Source organism: Lactuca sativa, chromosome 4 (assembly GCF_002870075.4).
Source record: "Lactuca sativa cultivar Salinas chromosome 4, Lsat_Salinas_v11, whole genome shotgun sequence".
Classification (NCBI taxonomy): Eukaryota; Viridiplantae; Streptophyta; class Magnoliopsida; order Asterales; family Asteraceae; genus Lactuca; species Lactuca sativa.
The window spans coordinates 40,577,637-40,600,853 of record NC_056626.2 but is presented as its reverse complement, the minus strand read 5'-3'; the positions used below and the strand labels follow the sequence as shown (position 1 = coordinate 40,600,853).

At 34.3% G+C, this 23,217-nt stretch overlaps 1 protein-coding gene across 1 annotated transcript; it reads right to left on the bottom strand.

Moving 5' to 3' along the window:
• Window positions 1–510: 510 nt before the first annotated feature.
• Window positions 511–2,969, bottom strand: LOC111917791 (coniferyl alcohol acyltransferase). The gene is made up of 3 exons (XM_023913432.2): window positions 2,527–2,969; window positions 1,094–1,651; window positions 511–918 (listed from the first exon to the last, which is right to left on the bottom strand). The coding sequence occupies exons 1-3, from the start codon at window positions 2,941–2,943 to the stop codon at window positions 511–513; spliced, it is 1,383 nt and encodes a 460-aa protein (XP_023769200.1). The 5' UTR covers window positions 2,944–2,969.
• Between the last annotated feature and the right edge of the window lie 20,248 nt (window positions 2,970–23,217).

Genomic DNA, 23,217 nt, shown 5'->3' with positions numbered 1-23,217 from the left:
ATGCGTAGTATTATTTTCCAATATGAATCCTTGAACATTACAAATTAATTTATTATGAGTCGATTATTAAAACACAAGGATGTAAATTAGGAATTTGAAGTAAAACCAAGACCGATTTATATTTACACCGATACATATGATTTTGCTTAGTACATTATCAAGGAATTTAGAGGAAAGTTTGCAGAGAACAAAAAACATTAATATACATATGAAACGCATAACAACTTATGAACAGGAAGTATGTGAGGTGAACAGTAAGTATGTGAGGGGTGTCTACTTTTTTGGTATAAATGGTCACTAAACTTTATTAAGGTTGTCATTTTTGGCCCATGTTTTTATTTTTATTCAGTTTTGGGCCATTTTGACCACTTCTAATTTTTTTTAGTTAAAAAAATGTTTTCGGCAAAGCCTGAACACTTATTAGTTAATACAATAGCACATAAACATGAAGTTTTTTCAAATTAGAACATCAAAGAAACAATACACTTACAAAGAATTATAAATCTTTTTCTAAATCTTGAGATAATCAGCATTTAAGGGGTTGAACACTTGACTAGCATGTGCTTCGATGTAGTTCATGTGCTTGATTGGCATATGCATGTAAACAACCCAATCCTCATTGTTGGTCGGACTTGGCAATGTCATCACATAACAGTCTTTCCTTGTAGATGGGACATGGCATGATCCAAAGGCCACCTTACCCCACCCGAAATCCATCTTGTCCATGATCTGAAACCTCTGTCCTGATGAAACCATCACCGACATCTCTCCACCAGCAAAAGCCTTTGCTATTAATGGCATTGACCTTCGTTCTTCCACCCAGTCGATCAAGTCAAGAAAATGGTCTTTCTCGGTTGCAGTCTGCAAGAAATCATGAACCTCCGTAGCTACATTACTCAATGACATCTCCATCAACTCCTATTCAACCATAGAAGTTGTCACTGTGTTAGAGTTTTTAATGTCTGGGTTTTGGGTTTTATAAAAACTGTAAGATATATATGGAAGACACAGTATCGGATTCGCTAACAAAAACAAGAAATAAAACTATGTTTTTTCTATTTTCAAATTACTAACACATAAATAAATTCCTTACCTCTGATCTTTTACTTCCATATGGCATTGATAAAACATTGCCAAAGTGTGAAGCCATTAGTTTTTCTTTCTCTTCTCCGTCTCCCTCACTCAACCTTCGTCTTCCATCAACTGCAAGAGCCACGTTACACATTTGGTTGTGATTTCCCGAGTCTTCAAAACATAGTGCAATCATCTTCCACAAGAAAGAGGTAAATGCCTCTAGCTTCGACCTTCTACACCCATTTTCACTCGCCAACAACTGCAGCCTTTTAAGTTGAGCACCTTCAATGTAGTATACACGGTTAACTAATAAATTATCTTCATCCTCGTGGTTTTGGTCATTATTAGCAGGTTTCAGTGGTAGAAATGGAGCAAACACATCATCGATTGATGAGGAATAAGTGGTTGGGCATCTTGGATTAAGGATAGACCTCTGAAAGGAGGGAAACATAGCAGGGGTTTCGGATCGATTCAGGTCTGCCCATGAGGATATAAACATGTTAGCTGAGTAACCATCTGCTGCCCGATGATCAAACATGCAACCTATGACAATGCCTCCACATTGTAATTCAGTAACCTGTAATTTATAGCATTCAATACTATTAAAATCAATTTAATTATTTTGTATCAATATAGTTCTTTATAACGCAATTGGAAACAAAGAAAAATACATGACACATTTGATATAGATATCGAGTTCTAACTAATTTACAGATGATTGATCTGAATATTACAACTCAACAAAAAAAATAAGTATCATATACTATATATTATTGTGAGCAAGATTATTTTATAGTTTGTTAAAAGTATTAATTCGATAAGTAAACTCATATATAGATTTCATTAAATGCCAGCCACTAGCATGTTCAAAAAAGAGTCAACGGTATTTCGCATAATCATGTATTTGATTTTTTTTTTTCAAAAAGTAAAGAAAACAAAAGTCCAAAAAACGTTGACAATGACAGTCAAATAGTTTTTTACTTACAACCCAATGAAATCTTAGAAAAACTCTCTAAAATAAGAAGCTAGTTATTTGTGATAATCTAATATATTAATATTCGTGAATCCAAAGGAGTACCTTGGTTGGTGATCAAGCTAGGTTATAGAAGCTAATTAATGTGACAAAACGTTTTAGGTTGAATATTCTTTCTCTATCACAACTTTTTTTTTTGGGTTAAAAGTTAAAACTTAATTTTTTTATATGTATATATCTAACTTAACAGAAAACGCATGATTATATGATTAGTTAAATAAGAAACTGTAATTGTATGTTCATATGCATGCATGCATAGTTAACATGAGTAGTTTTTTCACGAGAGAATGCTATAGTACAAAAAGGACAACACTCTTTTGTTAACATTAAAAAAAATCTGTAACTATTAAATTTATACACTCATAAACTACTCATTGGAAGCCAAATGCCACAGTTATAGGCTAAAATTAGTGATATACCTGGATGGCAAGCACCCCATGTAGCCTCTTCGGCATTAGTTTACCCTCAATGCTCTCATCTGGATTGTACAAATTGAGTTCCTTCAGCTGCACATCAGCAACAGCTTCAATGAAGTCAACGCCTTGGTTGTTGCAGTAAAGTTGGTTCTCTCCGGCAACTCCATTCCATAGGATCTCACCGGAAAGTGGGTAGTAGAGTGTGAGAGCTTGAGATAGGGAAGCTTTGAGAGTGTTTACAATGGCGGAGAAACTCCCATTGGAGGGTTTCTTGTAGCAGAAGAAGGAGCCAACATCAAAAGGTGGCACAAGCAAGTCTAGGTTTGTGAAGGGTAACCATTGATCATTCCATGGTTCTTTTGCACCCACCACCACATTCTCAATTGCCTTCACTGAAAAACTATTATCCCTAATGCCCATATCTTCAAGACAAAGATGTATATGGATATTTGTATAAAGAGAGAGGTGCTGAATTGCTGTAGATTGGCATTAGCAAATGATAGGTATATATAAGGAGTGTAAACATGTCAGATGTCACATGGCAAGCTTAATCTTGATATTCCACTTGTTTTCGCGCGCTTTACATGTCATATAACTTTTTAGGTTCGTGACTTTATATGTATTCATTTGGATCTATATTAAAAACAAGTTTCAACAAACACGTATGAATTGGTTGAATAAAAAACAAAATGGAAAGGGCATAAGATGAAAATAATGTATGAAACGTATAAGCGTAGATTCTTGGTTACAAAAAGGTTAAGTGCCTTTTATGTATTTTAAAGTATATTGTTTTATTAAAAAGTGTACTTTCAAGGAAACTTTAATAATGTAGGAATGTATATCGTGGAGTTAATTAATGTTTTGTATTAAACGAATCCTTAGTAACTAAATTTTTTTGAAATAAATGTTTATATTTACAAAACATAAAGTTTTAATACAATTGTATTTGACCTTAATAATGAAAACACCATTTGCACATTTTAAAAGTCAATCTATATGTTAATGTTTTACATATGAAACTTTTTTCCCTAAAGATATCACATATAGCCAAATTACAGGAGTTGACTTTAAATATTGGAAGGAAGTGGATATTCAACCTGACAAGGTTGACAAATTTTAAGTAAGTTACATTCCATCACAAACATTGACAGTTTTTCAACCAGAAGCGTAGCTAGAATTTTGTTTTAGGATGGGCCAAATAATTACAAAATATGAGCAAGTAGCAAAATACGGTAACAAAATATAACAATATATGATTTTAAAGTAAATTGTTCGTTTAAGTTGGAAATAATTGATTAACTAAAATAATAAAAAAATATTAATATCCTAACCTGATGAACGATAAATTCACCATGGATATTGAAATACAATTTGATTTATTTAAAAAATTATTGTCTTAATTCTTTAATCGACATGTCTCAGTAATGTTTTAAACATGGTAAAATACACAATCTAATGATGTATTCAATAATATGAATGATGCTCCTTACAATAGATTCTTTCACACACACAATTCTTCTCTCTAACTTTCTCTCTCTACAATATACTCCACCTTCTTTCTCTCTTCTCACCCTATATATATGAGACATGGGCCACCAGCTGCACACGAGTGTACAGCCGCACACGCGTGTGCGGCCGCACACACATGTGCAGCCGTACATAACCACAAAATTACAGAAAAATATATTTTCTTAGAAAAGCAAAGTATAAACCATCTTTTTGACCCAACAATCTCCCCCTTGGTTTATAGCTTTCTTTTCTAATTGGTCAAACAAACTCCCCCTGAAAAGTAGTTGGCTTTTCTCGTTAATCTTCATTGGGAGCTTGACTTCAACATTAATTTTCAAATTTCTTCACAGCATCAAGATGAACATATGAATCTTCAACAGGTTTATAGATAACAACAGATTGATTGATGAGGCTTCAACACATAGATCTTACACCTAGTATATATATATATATATATATATATATATATACATACTAGGTGTAAGACCTATGTGTTACATGGTTTCATTTTAAAGAAAAAAAAATGAAATTCTAAACATTTGAAAATTTTTAATTTATAAGAAAAAAAATCGAAAAATATTGAATTCTTAAAATATATTTTTTTAAAATTAAACAAATAATTTAGATAAATAAACAAAGGAAACTAATAAAACTTTAATTTAGAAAAGTTAAAATTAAAAGGAAGTCAATTAATGAAATTGATATGTATGTGGAAATTAATAAAATGAAAAAAAGCACAAAATGTCATGTGGAAAATAAAATTGAAAATAACCACAAAATTGCATGTGACCAGATCAATAAGAATGTAACATGTGACAAAAAATTCTTTATTTATTAAGATATATATATATATATATATATATATATATATATACACACACACACATATATATATATATATATATATATATATATATATATATATATATATATAGTGACGAGTTTAAAACGTATAACCACAAGGTTCACTATTTAAATAAAACCGATATATAATGAAACAAAAAACACTAGTTGGGGGTGCGGATCAAGTCAAGTCGTATAAGAAAAAGAGATTTAAAGTTATTATAATTGTACTCGACGAGATTGAAGGAAAAATTTCTGTTTTTTTATCTAATTTTTAATGTCATGAGCTAAATAAATTTGACTTATGGTTAATGAAATACAAAATATGAGATTTTAATTCGAGATTTATATTACATATTTAAACCAAACAATTTATGGTTGGTCATTAGAAAATTATTAAGATAATTTTTTTTAAACGACAATACAAATATAATCTACTTCTTAATTAACATTTAATTTCATCTATGTCTACCACGAGACTTGAACCATTGACTTAAAAAATAAATGACACCACTTGATACCGCTCACATGTTATATATATATATATATATATATATATATATATATATATATATATATATATATATATATATATATATATATATATATATATATAGAGAGAGAGAGAGAGAGAGAGAGAAATGGTTGAGAATGAAGGAATGATTATTAGCCATACATTTATTTTGCCGCAAAACACTTAGACGTACCGGCGGAAATGGACAACGGATAAACATGCGTTTCTCAACCAAACATGTTCCCTTAAACTATGCTAATCATTACCTTAATATACACAAAAAAATCATTTTTTTTTGTTTTTTTAATTTTTAGAAAGTCATTTTTATCAAAAAATTACTTTAAATATATTAAAATTCATAGTTTTTTTTATTCTCTATAAATAGACATCCATATTGATATAGTTTTAAGATAAAATAAAAAATTTATTTTTTAAGAGTTTCAGCTCTTTTTATTCGTAAGTGAATAAAAATCTATCAGATTTTTATTACAGTACATTCGTTATTCACTTATGAATAAAACGTATACTTAACTTTTTGTATAGTTTCAGTATCGTTCATATATGAATATGACATGTAATAAAATTTTCATACTTGAAATATATTTTTTACATTATCTTTCGTCATATATTCTATTTATATTTGAATAAAACGAGTTTAGTTGTCGTCATATTTTATATTTATATATGAATAAAATATTTATCAGATTTCTGTTACAGTTAATTTGTTATTCATATATGAATAAGTAATATAAATGATACTTAAACTATAAAAAAAAATAATTATATATTTTTATTTATAAGTAAATAATGAATATACTGTAGCAAAAATTTGATGCATTTTTATTCACTTATGAATAACGATAGCTGGAAATATAAAAAATAATTTTTTTTATTTTATCTTAAAACTATATCAATATGGATGTCTATTTGTAGATAATAAAAATTTTGGTATATTTAAAATCAATTTTCGATAAATATAGCTTCTTAAATTAAAAAAAAAAACGAAAAAAAAAAAAACAATGTTTTTGTATATATATTAAGGTAATGGTTAGCATAGTTTAAGGAAACATGTTTTGTTGGAAAACACATGTGTATTCCTTTCCTATATCCGTTGGTACGACGAAGACTTTTGTGGCAAAAATAAAAGAGATTGAGAACGCGAGAACAAAGTATATTCATTTGTTATTTCATGTATTCATTTGAAGAGAAATTATAAATTTTTACACATTTAATTTCAATTGAAGAGAAAAGCATATTCATGTTGATTGTTCGTAAAAATTTATCATTTTTCCACAAATAAATACATGTTCTCACGTTCTCAACCTTTTAGGTGTTCTCATTTGATCATTTCCCTATATATATATATATATATATATATATATATATATATATATATATATATATATATATATATATATAGAGAGAGAGAGAGAGAGAGAGAGAGAAGTTAAATAGAGAACCATTATTAATCAATGAACCAATCAAAAGCGTTGAAATTTAAAGCGATCAACAGCAAAAGGAAAGGTTGTAGACTTTTACAATTGGCGCATATGTACCGGATTATAACAAAATCTACTTCCTTTTTTTTCGTTTAAATTTTTTTTAGACCATGTTTTTTATCGAAAAAAAAACCGAGTATACCGTTGTTCACGTTTTTTCGTCCGCTTTACAAAGAGATCCATGATGATAAATAAAAAAACGATTTTTTTTTCGAAAAAAATTCACTTCATTTTCTTTATTGAAAAGTTAATGTCTATTTTTTTATAGAAAAAAATAAATATATATATCAAAATTCATGCTTTTTTATACTTTTTAAACATAGATTAATATTCGGGTAAAAATAACTATGTTTCTGTTCATATTCACATTGTGAACCTCTTCAGATTCATATTGTGAACATGTTCAGATTCATATTATGAACCTTCTCAGATTCATAGTGTGCATAATAGTAACTCAGTTTCATATTGTGAATCTGAACTGATCGAGCTTTTTCAGATTGTGAATGTTAAAATTTGAAATATTTACAATTTAGATTCATAGTGTGAATCTACACTGATTGACGTTTTTTTTTTTTTTGAACTTTCTCAGATTCATAGTATATATAATAGTAAGTCAGATTCACAATGTAAATCTGAACTGATCGAGCTTTTTCACATTGTGAATGTTGAAAATTGAAATATTTGCAGTTTAGATTCACAGTGTAAAGCTACACTATTCCAGGTTTTTTTTTTGTCGGTGTTAATGTTTATTAATAGAGTACAAAAAATTAATATTTTTGGTATAATTAGTTTTTTTTTTATAAAAATAAACTTAAATATTGAAAAAACTAACAAAATAAAGTGGGTTTTTTTCGAAAAAAAATTCGTTTTTTATATATCAATATGGATCTTTATGGAAAGAGGACGAAAAATCGAGAACAACGGTATATTCAGTTTTTTTTTTTTTGATAAAAAATGTGACCTAAAAAAATTTTAAATGAAAAAAAAGAGGTGAGTTTTTTGATAAAGAAGTTCATTTTTTTGGTATAATCCGGTGTGTGTGCGTCTGATATAAAACTGTACATCTATTTTCTTGACCGTTGATCATTATGATTTCCGACGCTCACGATTGGTTCTTTGGTTGCTTGTTAATTATGGTTCTCTATTGAACACCGCCATATATATATATATATATATATATATATATATATATATATATATATATATATATATATGTGTGTGTGTGTGTGTGTGTGGAAAAGTTCAATAGAGAATCATTATTAATCAAAGAACCAAAGAACCAATCCAAAGCGTTAGGATTTAAAGCCATCAACGGCAAAAAGAAGGGTTGTAAACTTTTATAATGGACGGATATGTACCAGATTATAACAAAACTCACTTCATTTTTTTCATTTAAAATTTTTTTAGGCGAAGTTTTTTATCGAAAAAAAAAACGAATACATCGTTGTTCACGACTTTTCGTCCTCTTTCCATAGAGATCTATGATGATATATAAAAAACGGACTTTTTTTCTTCGAAAAAAACCCACTTAATTTTCTTAGTTTTTTTCAATATTTAAGTTTATTTTTATCAAAAAAAAAAACTAATTATACCAAAAATATTAATTTTTTGTACTTTATTAATAAACATCAACACCGATTAAAAAAAAACCTCGAACCGATTAAAAAAAACCTCGAACAGTGTAGACTTACACTGTGAATCTAAACTGTAAATATTTCAATTTTTAACATTCACAATACGAAAAATCTCGAACAGTTCAGATTCACATTATGAATCTGAATTACTATTATGCATACTGTAAATCTGAAAAGGTTTACAAAAAAAAAAAAAAGCTTCGATCAGTGTAGATTCACACTGTGAATGTAAACTGTAAATATTTCAAATTTTAACATTCACAATGTGAAAAAGCTTCGATCAGTTCAGATTCACATTGTGAATCTGACTTATTATTATGCATACTGTGAATCTGAGGAGGTTCACAATGTGAATCTGAATAGGTTTACAATATGAATCTGAACAGGTTCACAATGTGAATCTGAACAGAAACACCGTTTTTTTAACATTAATATGAATCTATGCTTAAAAAGTACAAAAAATATGAATTGTCATATATTTATTAATTTTTTTCTGTAAAAAAATAGACATTAACTTTTTTAATCAAAGAAAATAAAGTGAGTTTTTTTTCGAAAAAAAAAATCGTTTTTATATATATCATCATGGATCTTTCTAGAAAGAAGACGTAAAATCGTGAACAATGGTGTATTCGGTTTTTTTTTTGATAAAACACATTGCCTAAAAAAAGTTTAAACGAAAAAAAGTGGTGGGTTTTTTTATAAAGGGTGGATTTTTTGGTATAATCCGGTGTGTGTGCGTCCAATGTAAAAGTGTACATTTATTTCCTTGACCGTTAATCGTTATGATTTTCGACGCTCACGATTGATTCTTTGGTTTCTTGGTTAGTTATGGTTATCTATTGAACCTCACCATATATATATATATATATATATATATATATATATATATATATATATATATATATATATATATATATATATAGAGAGAGAGAGAGAGAGAGAGAGAAAGAGAGAGAGAGAGAGTTAGGTTCAAATGTTTCTAGTATCTATTGTGTGTATGTAGGATTGATTCTTGACCAATCATTTTAGTTATTTTAATAAAGTAATTAATGCATATTAAATGTTGAATTTTTAATTAATATTCATTATAACTTCAACATGTAATATACATTAATTACTTTCTTAAAATAACTAAAATGATTGGTTCACAATCAATCCAAATGCATACAATAGATAGTTACAACACAATAACCTATATATATATATATATATATATATATATATATATATATATATATATATATATATATATATATATAAGTTTAAATGAGAACACTATTTAATGTGAGAACATGAGAACACTACTTTATGTTAATATTCTACTATGAATTTAATATGTATAGTATTGTAGTAATTATAATATGAATATATTCAATTTTATATGGCTATTCTACTATAATATATATATATATATATATATATATATATATATATATATATATATATATATATATATAAAATAATTTAGTAAATTCTATTGTGAATGTTAAATATGTGATTATTCATATATTCGGTGATGAATAATTTCATAAAGTTGTATATACAAAATATTAATGTGAATATTAGTATGTGATTGTTCGTATATTTTGTTGATAAATAATATCATATCGTTATATATACAAAATTTATAGTAAAATAGTAACATAAAGTAATGTTCTCATGTTCTCACATTAAATAGTGTTTTCATATATATATATATATATATATATATATATATATATATATATATATATATATATATATATATATAGGGTTAGGTTCATGTGAGACGACCTAATTTTGTTAGACCTTGAGACACATTTTTTTATTTTTATTTTTATTTTTATTTTTTTTAGTTAATTCAAGTTCCGAAAATAATATTTAAAAAACGAATTTTTGGATTTTTTCATTTATTTTGCATTTTAAAATTATTCTTTTAGAATATGTACAATGTAATATTCTATTAGAGTATTTCACGTATTTTTCAAAAAAAAACGGGATTTTTTTTATTATTTTTTTTAGTTAATTCAAGTTCCGAAAATAATATTTAAAAAAAGAATTTTTAGATTTTTCCATTTATTTTGCATTTTAAAATTATTTTTTAGAATATGTCAGTGTAATATTCTATTAGAATATTTCACGTATTTTTTTAAAAAAAAAAACGGGATTTTTTTTTATTTTTTTTAGTTAATTCTAGTTCCGAAAATAATATTTAGAAAAAGAATTTTTGGATTTTTCCATTCATTTTGCATTTTAAAATTATTTTTAGAGGTGGTCTCACGGTCTCACAAAATTAGAATGGTCTCAAATGAACCTGAACATATATATATATATATATATATATATATATATATATATATATATATATATATATATATATATATATATTAGAGAGGGTTCAATTGAGAAAAAAAAAGTTGAGAATGGGGGAATCATTCTCAGCCAATCATTTATTTTTGCCGCAAAAGCCTCCAACGTACCGGCGGAAATGGGAAAGAATGCACATGTGTTTTCCAACATAACATATTTCCTTAAACTATGCTAATCATTACCTTAATATATACAAAAACATAGTTTTTTTTGTTTTTTTTTTTAATTTTTATAAGCTATTTTTATCAAAAAATGATTTTGAATATACCAAAATTCATGATTTTTTATTCTCTACAAATAGACATCCATATTGATATAGTTTTAAGATAAAATAAAAAAATTATTTTTTTTATATTTTCAGCTATCGTTATTCGTAAATGAATAACAATGCATCAGGTTTTATTACAGTACATTCGTTATTTACTTATGAATAAAAAATATGATTTTTTTTTTACAATTTAAGTATCATTCATATATTAATATAGCATATAATAAACATAGTATATATTCATATTTTAATATTGGACGATGAATTCACTTGTGAATATTAACATAATATATTCACTTGTGAATATTAAATGATATATTCACTTATGAGTATTAAATAATATTTCATATGTGAATATTACATAGTATTACATGGTATATCATATGTGAATATTACAGAGTGTATTCACTGGTGAATATTAGATGATATATTCACTTATGAATATTACACAGTATATTCACATATGAATATTACAAGGTATATTCACTTATGAATATTGAAGGTATTTTGACAAATATATATAATTTTTATATGTTATTCACATATGATAACATACAGACTTGCATATTTGTTTTGTGTTTTTAATAATCATATGCTGATTTAGGTGAGAAAACATATTCATATGTGAATATAACGTGGTAATTTATTTTATGCATTTCATCAAACAGTTGGAGTGCAAACAAGTTAACTATTTTAAAAATGTTAAAAACATCAAGTTATCAATTCCAAATCATCATATACTTCCGATTTCGACTTCAAATGCAACATCCTATCTCTAATCGATTTCTCAATTTGATTTTGATTTCCGAAAATCCAATTGGGAACCTGTGATTACCGATTCTAAGTCCCTTAATGTCGACTGTGACTGCGAGTCCAGAACTCCGATTCCAATTTCATGAACAGCGAAGAAATTCCGGTTTAGTTGAAGAAATCTGGATGATTATTGAAGGTTGGAGGAAAAATTTTGATGATGAACACACAGTTGTCGAATTCTCTATAGTTACGTATTTGAGATTGAATGTTATTACGATGTTTACAAGTTTGCCACCGTGTCTTTTATGCTTAGATTAAATGAGTGGCTGAGAATGATTCCCCCATTCTCAACATTTTTTATTTTCTCAATTGAACCCACCTATATATATATATATATATATATATATATATATATATATATATATATATATATATATATATATATATATATATATATATATATATATATATATATATCTACCCTAATAAATGAAACCCATTTTCTGCCACATGTCATGTCCTCATTGATTTGGACACATGGCATTTTAATAGATTTTTAGAATTTATTTATTTCCACATGTAATTTTCTGATTTGTTCACATATCATAACTTATTTCGGTTATAATATTGAGAGAAATAAATGCTTCCTTGAAAAAGAATTGATATATTTATAATGTAATAAATGTCATAATTAATGAGAGCTCTAAAATTGATATTGATATTAAATTTAATGTTTAAATATTGATATTAAATTTTTATTTTTAATAAACCCGTGTATTACACGGGTCTTACACCTATATATATATATATATATATATATATATATATATATATATATATATATATATATATATATATATATATATATATATATATATATATATATATATAAACAACATCGACAGCTTTAATAGACAGCAGAATAAAAAGATGTACATGAGGGGATAAAAAAAGAAAGCACGTATTTAAAAAAAAAAAAAAAAAAAAAGCAAATTGATTAAATGATTAAATTTTTAATCGGCAGCTTTAATAGATATAGCTGAATAAAAAGATGTACATGAGTACATAAAAAAAGAAGGCAGCTATTAAAAAAAACAAAAGCAACAGATCCAAATAAAAACAAAGGTCAGGATAATTAACAAAAAAAAAAAAAAAAAAAAAAAAAAAAAAAAAAAAAAGCAACAGATCTAAATAAAAACAAAGGTCAGGATAATTAACAAAAAAAAAAAAAAAGGAAGGCATGTAATAGGATTCGAATCCAGATCATCACGAATAAAAATCTTAAAGATAGCGCCTCTAAACGGCCGATCTACAAGAAGTTTCGATAAGGTTTTACGTAAAATCAATTATATTAAAGTATTTATCAGGTAATTCGGATAAAATCAAAATATATTTTTTCAGGTCGTATATGGTGACACACCTTCAACCTAGGGATGTAAACGAACCAAATGAACACGAACAGGAACACGAACAAAGGCTTGTTCATGTTTGTTCGTTTAAGTTAACCGAACAAATTAACGAACACGAACGAATAATGAACGAAGTTTTTTTTTGTTCATTTCGTTCGTTTAACAAATTGTCTTGTTCATGTTTGTTCGTTAAGTTCATAAACATGTTAAACGAACAAAGATAAACAAACACAATCAAACATATATACACATAAACGAACTATAATATAGTAATGTAATAAAAAAACAAATTAAAATATATAAACATAAAAAAACTTAAACGAACGTAAACAAACAACATAAACAAACGTTCACAAACATAAATGAAGGAGCGAGATCATTGTTCATGTTCGTTTGCTTAATTAAGTGAACGAGAATTTGTGTTCATGTTCGTTTATTTATTAAATAAACGAACATAAATGAACTTCCCGCCGAACAGTTCACGAACGGTTTGCCGAACGTTCAGTTTGTTTACAGCAATACTTGATATCTTTAATATAATATATAAAACCTTTTTGGTTGAATATTTGAACCACCTAAGAATGGCCCTGCCGTTTTGTAATAATAGTGTATTACATGTTTTTTTAATCATCTACTTGTTTTTTTTTTGTTATATTTGTTATGAACTGTTATATAATACATAAAACATTTATAGTCGAATATTTGAACCCTTTTAGGATCGGCCCTGCCATTTTGTAATAATAATGCATAACATGTTTTTTTAATCACCTTCCCGTTTTTTGTTATTTTGTTATTAGCTCTTAGATCGGACGGAGTGTTTGAGGAAAGCCGTGCAAGACCCTTTCCCACTCACCAGAACACTGCAACGGGACTGCGGGGAGGAGGTGGGGGAGGGGTTGCCACAGTCTCTCTCTTCCTCTTATTGACCAATGATTTTTTGTTTATTTGTTTATTTGTTTTTTTCCATTCTAACCGTTAAAAAACGGTAATATATATAAATTATTATTTTTTACTCAATGGCTAGATATAGGAAATTGAGTTTTTTATTTTATTTTTTATTTTTTTTACCGTCTACAACATCTATAAATACCAACACACTTTAACCTTCAAACTTATAATTTCTCTCTACTTTCCTCAAAAAAAAAAAATTCTCGACAATCAAACCCCAAACTCCGATAGAAAGGAAAAAAACACCAATGTTTCGAGTTCAAGCACCTAAACTCAAAACATTTTCGCTATTGATTCATCTCAAGAGGCTTATTGTCCCCAACTCGATGCTCACATTCAATCTCCACTACAATTCCAATATCAAAATGTTAGGAAATTTTGCCCGATGCAAGTACCAAATGTTACTCAAAATATTTTTTCAAAATTTGTTCTTTTTCCCGATCAACTTTCTCCAAATCAACCCCAAACTCAAATCTCACTCTATGAGTCGCAAACCCAAACCTAAACACAACCCCCTCACTCTCAACGACAATACCAAAGCATCGATGTGTCGGATGTAGAGATTGTACAATGATACATGGTAAATATACTAGTTTTAATCCTAACTAATTTAAACAAAAACCAATATACGATAGACAGTGTACCTAATCAAATAGTAAGATATCGAACACAAGGAACTGTAAAAACATTTAAAAATACTACTGATGTTAACTAATTTAAACAATGATTAAAGAGGGGATTTTCTCCAGTTTTACAAGACTAGAAACTTAGACAATCAATTAACACTTAATAAAGAAACAATTAACAACTAATACAAGAACAAAATACGACTTGAATCAAGAATATTAAAGAGACTTCCGTTTAGATTCGATTCACTTACTCCTCTGGTTGATTTTTGTAACGACCTTAAAATTATGCCATAAAAAATTGATTTTAGATTTATAAATCGTTAATACATATTCTTCCTAATAAACAAGGTAACAAAACTTCAACATAACATCATCAAATCAGAGTAGTTCGCAAAATAAGAAAACATTTGATGCGTGCTCTGTAATTATACAGAGCTCTTCCAATTGAAAATCGAAGTACCTGAAACATAAACTGAAAATCGTAAGCACAAAGCTTAGTGAGTTCCCCAAAATATCATACGACATACAACCACATATTATGTCACAACTAGGAATTCTATACCATGTAACAACAACAATGATAACATTTGTGAACCAAAAATGTGAAAGCATGTATGATGCTTATTCAATAACAACAAACTCCCCATCAAACACTCTATACAAGCACTTCAAATAGTCAACAAAGAATTGCAAACCCTAGAAATCTCGGTTTAAGTCCATTATGGGCTAGGATTTCCTTATTGGGCCTAATGGGCCAATATGCTTCCAATTTGACTATTTTGGGTTTAGAACTCTTAAATGAGCTCTAATTAGACCCACTTTCATTTATTTAAACATTTTGGGCCATAATGGGCCTAGAATGAAATAAAATACCCTAATGGACCTTATTGGGTCATAACTAACCTAATTAGCTTTAATGGGCTATGAAACCCATAACTCTTGACAAATTGGGCCGTAAACCATCATAGGAGCCCAATGGGCTGAAAATCATCAAAATGGGCCCATGATACGGAATTAAGCACCAAAGGCCCAAAAATTCTATTCTTTGTTCACCCTCTCTCGGTCCAAGTTAAAAAAAAGGGGGGGGGGAATGAAGGTTGACTTTGGAGGTGCCACCTCATTTTTGTTTAGAGGATAACTAGGCAATTATTCATCATATAACCAAGCACACTCATGTTTCCATGCACTCCACTCCCCCTCTCTTTTTCTTCTTCCGCCGAGAGCAAGAGGAAAAACACACACACACACCTTCAAACTTCTTTCAAACTCTCTCTAAGTCTTTAATAACATCTTCTTACCCTCCATCAAAATTTTCGAGATCTAGGGCACTTCAAGGAAGCTCTTCTACAAAATTCATCATTCTAGGTAAGTTAAACCTTAGATCCATGGGTTAGCTTCTTGAAATTGTTATAAATCTCCTTCTAACTCATGAAAGTTCATAATCATGCTTCTTAGAACCCATCTAAGCCAAAGTCTTCCCAAGAAGCTTTCTAGGGCCGAAAATTGTAACAACGCAAATTTTCAAACAAATTTTTCATTTTAAAAATAAAGTATTTCCATTCAAAACAAGGCGTAAATAATTTAAGTGTCATGTCAAATACAAATTGTCTGAATCCCAAGATCATAAAAACATCCTTCAGTGTGTACAGATCACGCCGGCGCCTTCCCACGGTCATCGCTAGTACCTGAAACACATACATAATAACTGTAAGCATAAATGCTTAGTGAGTTCCCCAATATACAACTTACGCACATACGCCTTTCCAGGCCCTGACCTTCCGGTCCACAACACAACGCCTTCCGGCCCATAACATAATCGCCTTCCGGCCCATAACATATTGCCTTCCGGCCCACATAACATACATAGCACACATAACAATTAACTTACCACATATAACACGCATATCACATATCATATCCGACCTTCCGGTCACACAGTCAAACCCTTCCGGGTACAGTATAGTGAGAAGACTCACCTCGTAAATGCTGAAAGCTAGCAAATCCTGAAATCACTCGTGCTCGATCCGTCGAGCTACAAACTCCCTATAACATCATATATCTCTTATTAACACTTTTATCTTCTAAGTTAACTGACCCTAAGAAGCCACACATAGGTCAACTCAGGTCAACGGTCAACGGTCAACTCGACCGGACTCGGCGAGTGCCATAGCGACTCGGCGAGTCTAGACGTCCTCCAATCCTCTAAGATTCCTCTTCTACTCGTCGAGTATCCTCCTTGACCCGACGAGTTACTCCTGGAATAATCGCGAGGCCACCCCGACTCAACTCGCTGAGTCTGAAGAACAACTCGACGAGTCCCAGTTATTCTTCAAGCTACTCGCCGAGTCTGTTCATCGGACTCGGCGAGTCCATGCCATGCAACCGCTCAAACTGCTTCCTAAGGTCAGAACTGCTCCGACCATTCATAGGTCTGGCCTTCCTAGACTGGTCCATCACGTAAGGTCCTCATTTTGGTGCTCATGATACACCCCAAGACTTATAATTTACATATTGACCTAAGGCATAAGGATTCCAATCCAGAACCTTCATCAATTCCCGAAATGCACAGGCATGGGACATTCTAGACCTCCAAAGGTCCCAATACAGGGTTACAATCGTTTGGGGGACTAGGGTAACATTCAATATATCCACAAAAGAGTTCCATAAACCCTAATTCCCTAAACACATCACCATATCAGAGTATACTCGAATTCTTACCTGGATGATGTATTCTCTGTGTCCCCAATCCTCAGAACGTGACTCCCTTGCTGCTCCTTTAGCCAATCCCTTCTCTTCCTTGCACAACAACTCCTTCAAAATCACCAATGGCCTTTAACCTTGCTCCAGATGCACACAATCGATTTAGGGTTCCTCTCAGAAGGCTAAAATGAACAATGACGGCCAATAAGTCCCTTTTATACGTCCCAAACCTGAACGGTTAGGGTTTTCGCTAAACAGCGCAGACTCGCCGAGTCCATATCTGGACTCGTCGAGTCCAGTCGCGAACCCGCGACCAGGTCTGCGATCCTACTCGGCGAGTCTAGGCTCCAACTCGCCGAGTCCCCTATTAAAACACCCCACAAACAATATTTTAACAATACCTGAGATTCCGGGCTGTTACAATTCTCCCCCACTAGGATTAGACTTCGCCCTCGAAGTCTCACTCTGAAAATAGTTCCGGATGCTGCTCCCGCATCTCACGTTCCGGCTCCCAAGTCATTTCCGATCCCTTCCGGTGTTGCCACTGAACCAACACCAGAGGTACCTCCTTGTTCCTCAGAACCTTGATCTTCCGATCCCTGATGGCCACTGGTCTCTCAGCATAATTCAGGCTCGCATCCACTTGAATATCCTCTAATGGGACCACTGCCGACTCATCGGCTATGCACTTTCTCAATTGCGACACATGAAAAGTGTCGTGGATCTGCCCCAACTCCGCTGGCAACTCCAAACGATAGGCTACCCGGCCTATCCTTGCAATCACACGAAATGGCCCAATATACCGGGGCCCCAACTTGCCCCTCTTCCTGAATCGAATCACTCCTTTCCAAGGAGAGACCTTCAGGAGAACGAAGTCGCCGACTTGAAACTCAAGCTCAGATCGACGCCTATCTGCATAACTCTTCTGTCGGCTCTGGGCGGTCAATAACCTCTGTCTAACTTGCTGAATCTGCTCTGTCGTCTGAAGCACGATCTCTGTGCTGCCCATCACTCTCTGTCCCACCTCTCCCCAGCAAATGGGGGTCCGACACCTCCTACCATACAATAGCTCAAAAGGTGGCATACCAATGCTCGAATGATGGCTGTTGTTGTAGGAAAACTCTGCCAAGGGTAAATACGCATCCCAGCTACCCCTGAAGTCTAACACACACGCTCGAAGCATGTCCTCCAGCGTCTGAATCGTCCGCTCGCTCTGACCGTCTGTCTGGGGATGGTATGCGGTACTAAAATGCAATTTAGTACCCAGCTCCTCATGGAAGTTCTTCCAGAACTTGGAAGTGAAGCGCACATCACGGTCTGAAACAATCGAGATCGAGACTCCATGCCGAGATACTACTTCTCTCACATATATCTCCGCCAACTTCTCCGCTGAAGAACTCTCGCTGATGGCAAGGAAGTGTGCACTCTTCGTCAACCTATCCACAATCACCCAAATTGCATCAACTCCCCTGGTAGTTCTCGGCAATTTGGTGATGAAATCCATAGTGATTTGTTCCCACTTCCACTCAGGAATCTCCAATGGCTGTAACTTGCCATGCGGTCTCTGGTGCTCGGCCTTAACCCTACGGCAGGTCAAGCACCTCTCAACGAACCATGCGATGTCCCTCTTCATACAGGGCCACCAATACTCTTTCCTCAAATCCAAATACATCTTCGTAGCACCGGTATGGATCGAGAATTTCGATCTATGGGCCTCTTCCATCAAAGTAATACGCGTACCGCCCACAAACGGTACCCAAATCCGACCCTGAAACGTCAGAAGCCCTCGTCCATCCTTAACGAACTCTGAAATTAACCCAACGACCTGCTCTTTCTTCTGCATTTCTGGTCTCACAGCCTCGGCATGTGCCCCACGAATAGCATCCAATACTGGAGTCATTACAGTCAGTCTCAAACATACATCTCGCAATGGGGTGCTCTCCGCCCTGCGGCTCAATGCATCGACTACCACATTAGCCTTGCCCGGGTGGTACAGGATCTCACAATCATAATCCTTGACCACATCCAACCACCTCCTCTGACGCATATTTAGGTTGGGCTGATCCATCAAATACTTCAAGCTCTTATGGTCCGTGTATATCGTACATCGAACCCCATACAGGTAGTGACGCCAAATCTTGAGAGCGAACACTACTGCCCCCAACTCTAAATCATGCGTGGGATATCTCGCCTCATGAGGCTTTAGCTGCCTCGACGCATAAGCTATCACATGACCCCTCTGCATCAACACTGCTCCCAGTCCCAAAATCGATGTGTCGCAATATACAACAAAATCTTCCATCCCTTCCGGGAGAGCTAATACCGGGGCTTCGCACAACCTCTGGCGAAGTGTCTCGAAGGAAGTTTGCTGCTCGGGTCCCCATGAGAATGCAACACCCTTCCGGGTCAATCTGGTGAGCGGCACTGCGATCTTGGAGAAATCCTTAATAAATCTCCGATAGTACCCTGCCAACCCAAGGAAACTCCTGATCTCAGAGGGTGACTTCGGCACCTCCCAACTCATCACAGCCTCAACCTTGGCCGGATCGACCAATATCCCTTCCTGATTAACAACATGTCCTAGAAATTGGACCTCCCGCAACCAGAAGTCACATTTGGAGAACTTTGCATAAAGCTTCTCCGACCTCAGTACCTCAAGGACCTCCCTCAAATGCTCCTCATGCTGCTCTCTAGATCTCGAATACACTAGGATGTCGTCGATAAATACAATCACTGACCGATCCAACATCGGCCTGCATACCCTGTTCATGAGATCCATGAACACAGCCGGGGCATTGGTGAGCCCGAAAGGCATCACCACAAACTCATAATGCCCATATCACGTCCTAAACGCTGTCTTCTGGACGTCCTCATCCCGCACTCTCACCTGATGGTACCCTGACCTCAGATCGATCTTGGAAAACCAAGATGCTCCTTGCAACTGATCGAATAAATCATCGATCCTCGGCAACGGGTAACGGTTCTTGACCGTCAACTTGTTCAACTCCCGGTAATCAATGCACATCCGGTGTGAACCATCCTTCTTCTTGACGAACAGAATAGGTGCTCCCCACGGCGAGCTGCTCGGCCGAATGAATCCCTTCCCCAGCAACTCCTGGAGCTGCGAGGACAACTCTTGCATCTCTGGAGGTGCAAGACGATAAGGCACCTTAGCAATAGGCGCAGCCCCCGGAACCAGATCGATACCAAACTCTACTTGCCTCACAGGAGGTACTCCCGGCAGCTCCTCGGGGAAAACATCTGGAAACTCACGCACCACCGGGACCTCCTCCACTGACCTCGGTCTCTCGGAAACCTCCCGCATATCCATCACATACGCCACAAAACCTTTACAGCCCTGCTGTAAACACTGCCTCGCCCTAGCGGCTGAACAAAAAGCTGATCCCAAACGGGTACCCTCGCCGTATACCGAAAGAACTCCCCCACTATGGTCTCGTATAGTCACCAGCTGACGCTCACAGTCGATGACAGCGCCGAATCGGCTCAACCAGTTCATGCCCACGATGACACAGACATCACCCATCGCAATAGGAATCAGGTCAATTGGGAACTCAACCCCGAAAATGTCTAGCACGCATCCCCGGAGAACCTCTGTGGCACAAATCACTCTCTCGTCAGCTATAGAAACTCTCAGAGGCCGACTCAACGACTCACGACTAACGTTGATATGCTGACTAAAAGCTAAGGATACAAAGGACCTACTCGCACCCGAGTCAAATAACACTAGAGCAGGCACAGAGTTCACAAGAAAAGTACCTACGCATATAATAACATAAGCATAACATCTCAACTTTAAAATAAATACATGAATTACAGCATACCTGCCACAACATCGGGCGCAGCGCGGACCTCCTCCGCAGTCAGCTGAAAGGCTCTCCCACGAGCCCTCGGGGCCTCGACCTTCACCGGTCGAGTCTCAGTAGTCCTGGAAGTAGGTGCAGATCCCTGACGAAGCTGAGGGCACTCGGCCTTCCGATGGCCTGTCTGGTTGCAATGAAAGCAAACCATAAACCCCTTGGGGCACTCCCTAGCAATGTGCCCCTCCTTGCCACACTTGTAGCAAGCACCAGCTCGACACGCCCCATCGTGACCCTTGCCGCACTTTCCGCAAGTGCGGCCCTTCGGACCTCCCGTCCTCGAATCGGCGGACTTGGTCCGCTTGGCTGCCGGCTGAGACTGAGCCGGCCGTTGGTCCACCTGCTGAGACTCGGCCTCCTCCCTGGCCTGGGTCTCCAACTCGATCTCGCGCTTCCTGGCATTCGCCTGAAGCTCAGCAAAAGTATGATAGGTGGAGTTCGACACAAACTCCCGGATATCCCTCCTCAACACACGCAAGTACCGACTCATCCGAGCCTGCTCTGTGGACACCAGCTCGGGGCAGAACATCGCCCTCTCATGAAACTTCCGCGTGATCGCCGCAACCGAATCAGTACCCTGCTTGAGGGTTAAGAACTCCTGAACCAATCGTTCCCTCTCCACCGGGGGAACGTACTCGTCCCTGAACATAGCAGTAAACCCCTCCCATGTCACTGCTGTAATCTCTGCCAAAGTGAAGTTCGCCGTCACGAACTTCCACCAATCCTTCGCTCCCAGACGGAGCTGGTTCAAAGCGAACCGTACCCTCAGGTGCTCCGGGCATGAACAAGTGTAGAAGCACCCCTCTATATCCGCGATCCACCTCATCGCAGCAATCGGATCCTGCGTCCCATCGAACTCAGGTGGCTTCGTGTTGCTGAACTCCCGGAACAGCAACGAGTCACCCCCTTGTGGCCTGGCAGCGGCCACAGCTGCGGTAGCTGCAGCGGCTGCAGCTTCAGTCAATGCGGCATACCGCTCCTCAAACGTCTCCATCAGGGTGGTCTTAATAGACCCAAACATTTCCGGGATCTCAGCCCGGATCGCCGCAGCTACCTCCTCGTGAATCATCTGACGAATCTCCTCGTCACTCACACCGCTCGAACTCGCTCCGTGGCGTGATCTAACCATGATGTCTCTGAAATACAACATAAAACTATCTGAGACTCCATCGAGTATAATCGTACTCGATAACGCAACCCTACTCAGTCTCCGACATCCAGGGATTCTTACTTGGGTCTCCCACTGACCCGGTGTCTTCGGTAGTACGGGCCCAATACTACCGACCACACCGCATCAGCATTCGTCCCAAATCTTCCTCCCCAAACCCCAGATAGTGAGTACTCTACTTTTGATATGCACTATCTACCTGCACGCTATCAAGCATCTCACATCGACAATTTCCTAGACTAAGGCATTACAAATCAGGCCACTCTAGTCCTATCATGAATACCTAGTCTTCTAGCATGCATAACAATTCATATCATAACTCATCTCATAACATAACATTGTAAGGTATTTTGGGGATCTTTACCGTTCGGGCGCTGACTGATCGTACACACTGCTTCTTTCTTGTTTACCACAAAATCATTTATAAAAGTTTATGCCTTTATTTTTAAAATTTTTTCCTCAATCCTTGGTTTGAGTTCAGTTACGCCCGAAGGTGCACCCGAATCCCTCAAACCAAGGCTCTGATACCAATTGTAACAACGCAAATTTTCAAACAAATTTTTCATTTTAAAAAAAAAGTATTTCCATTCAAA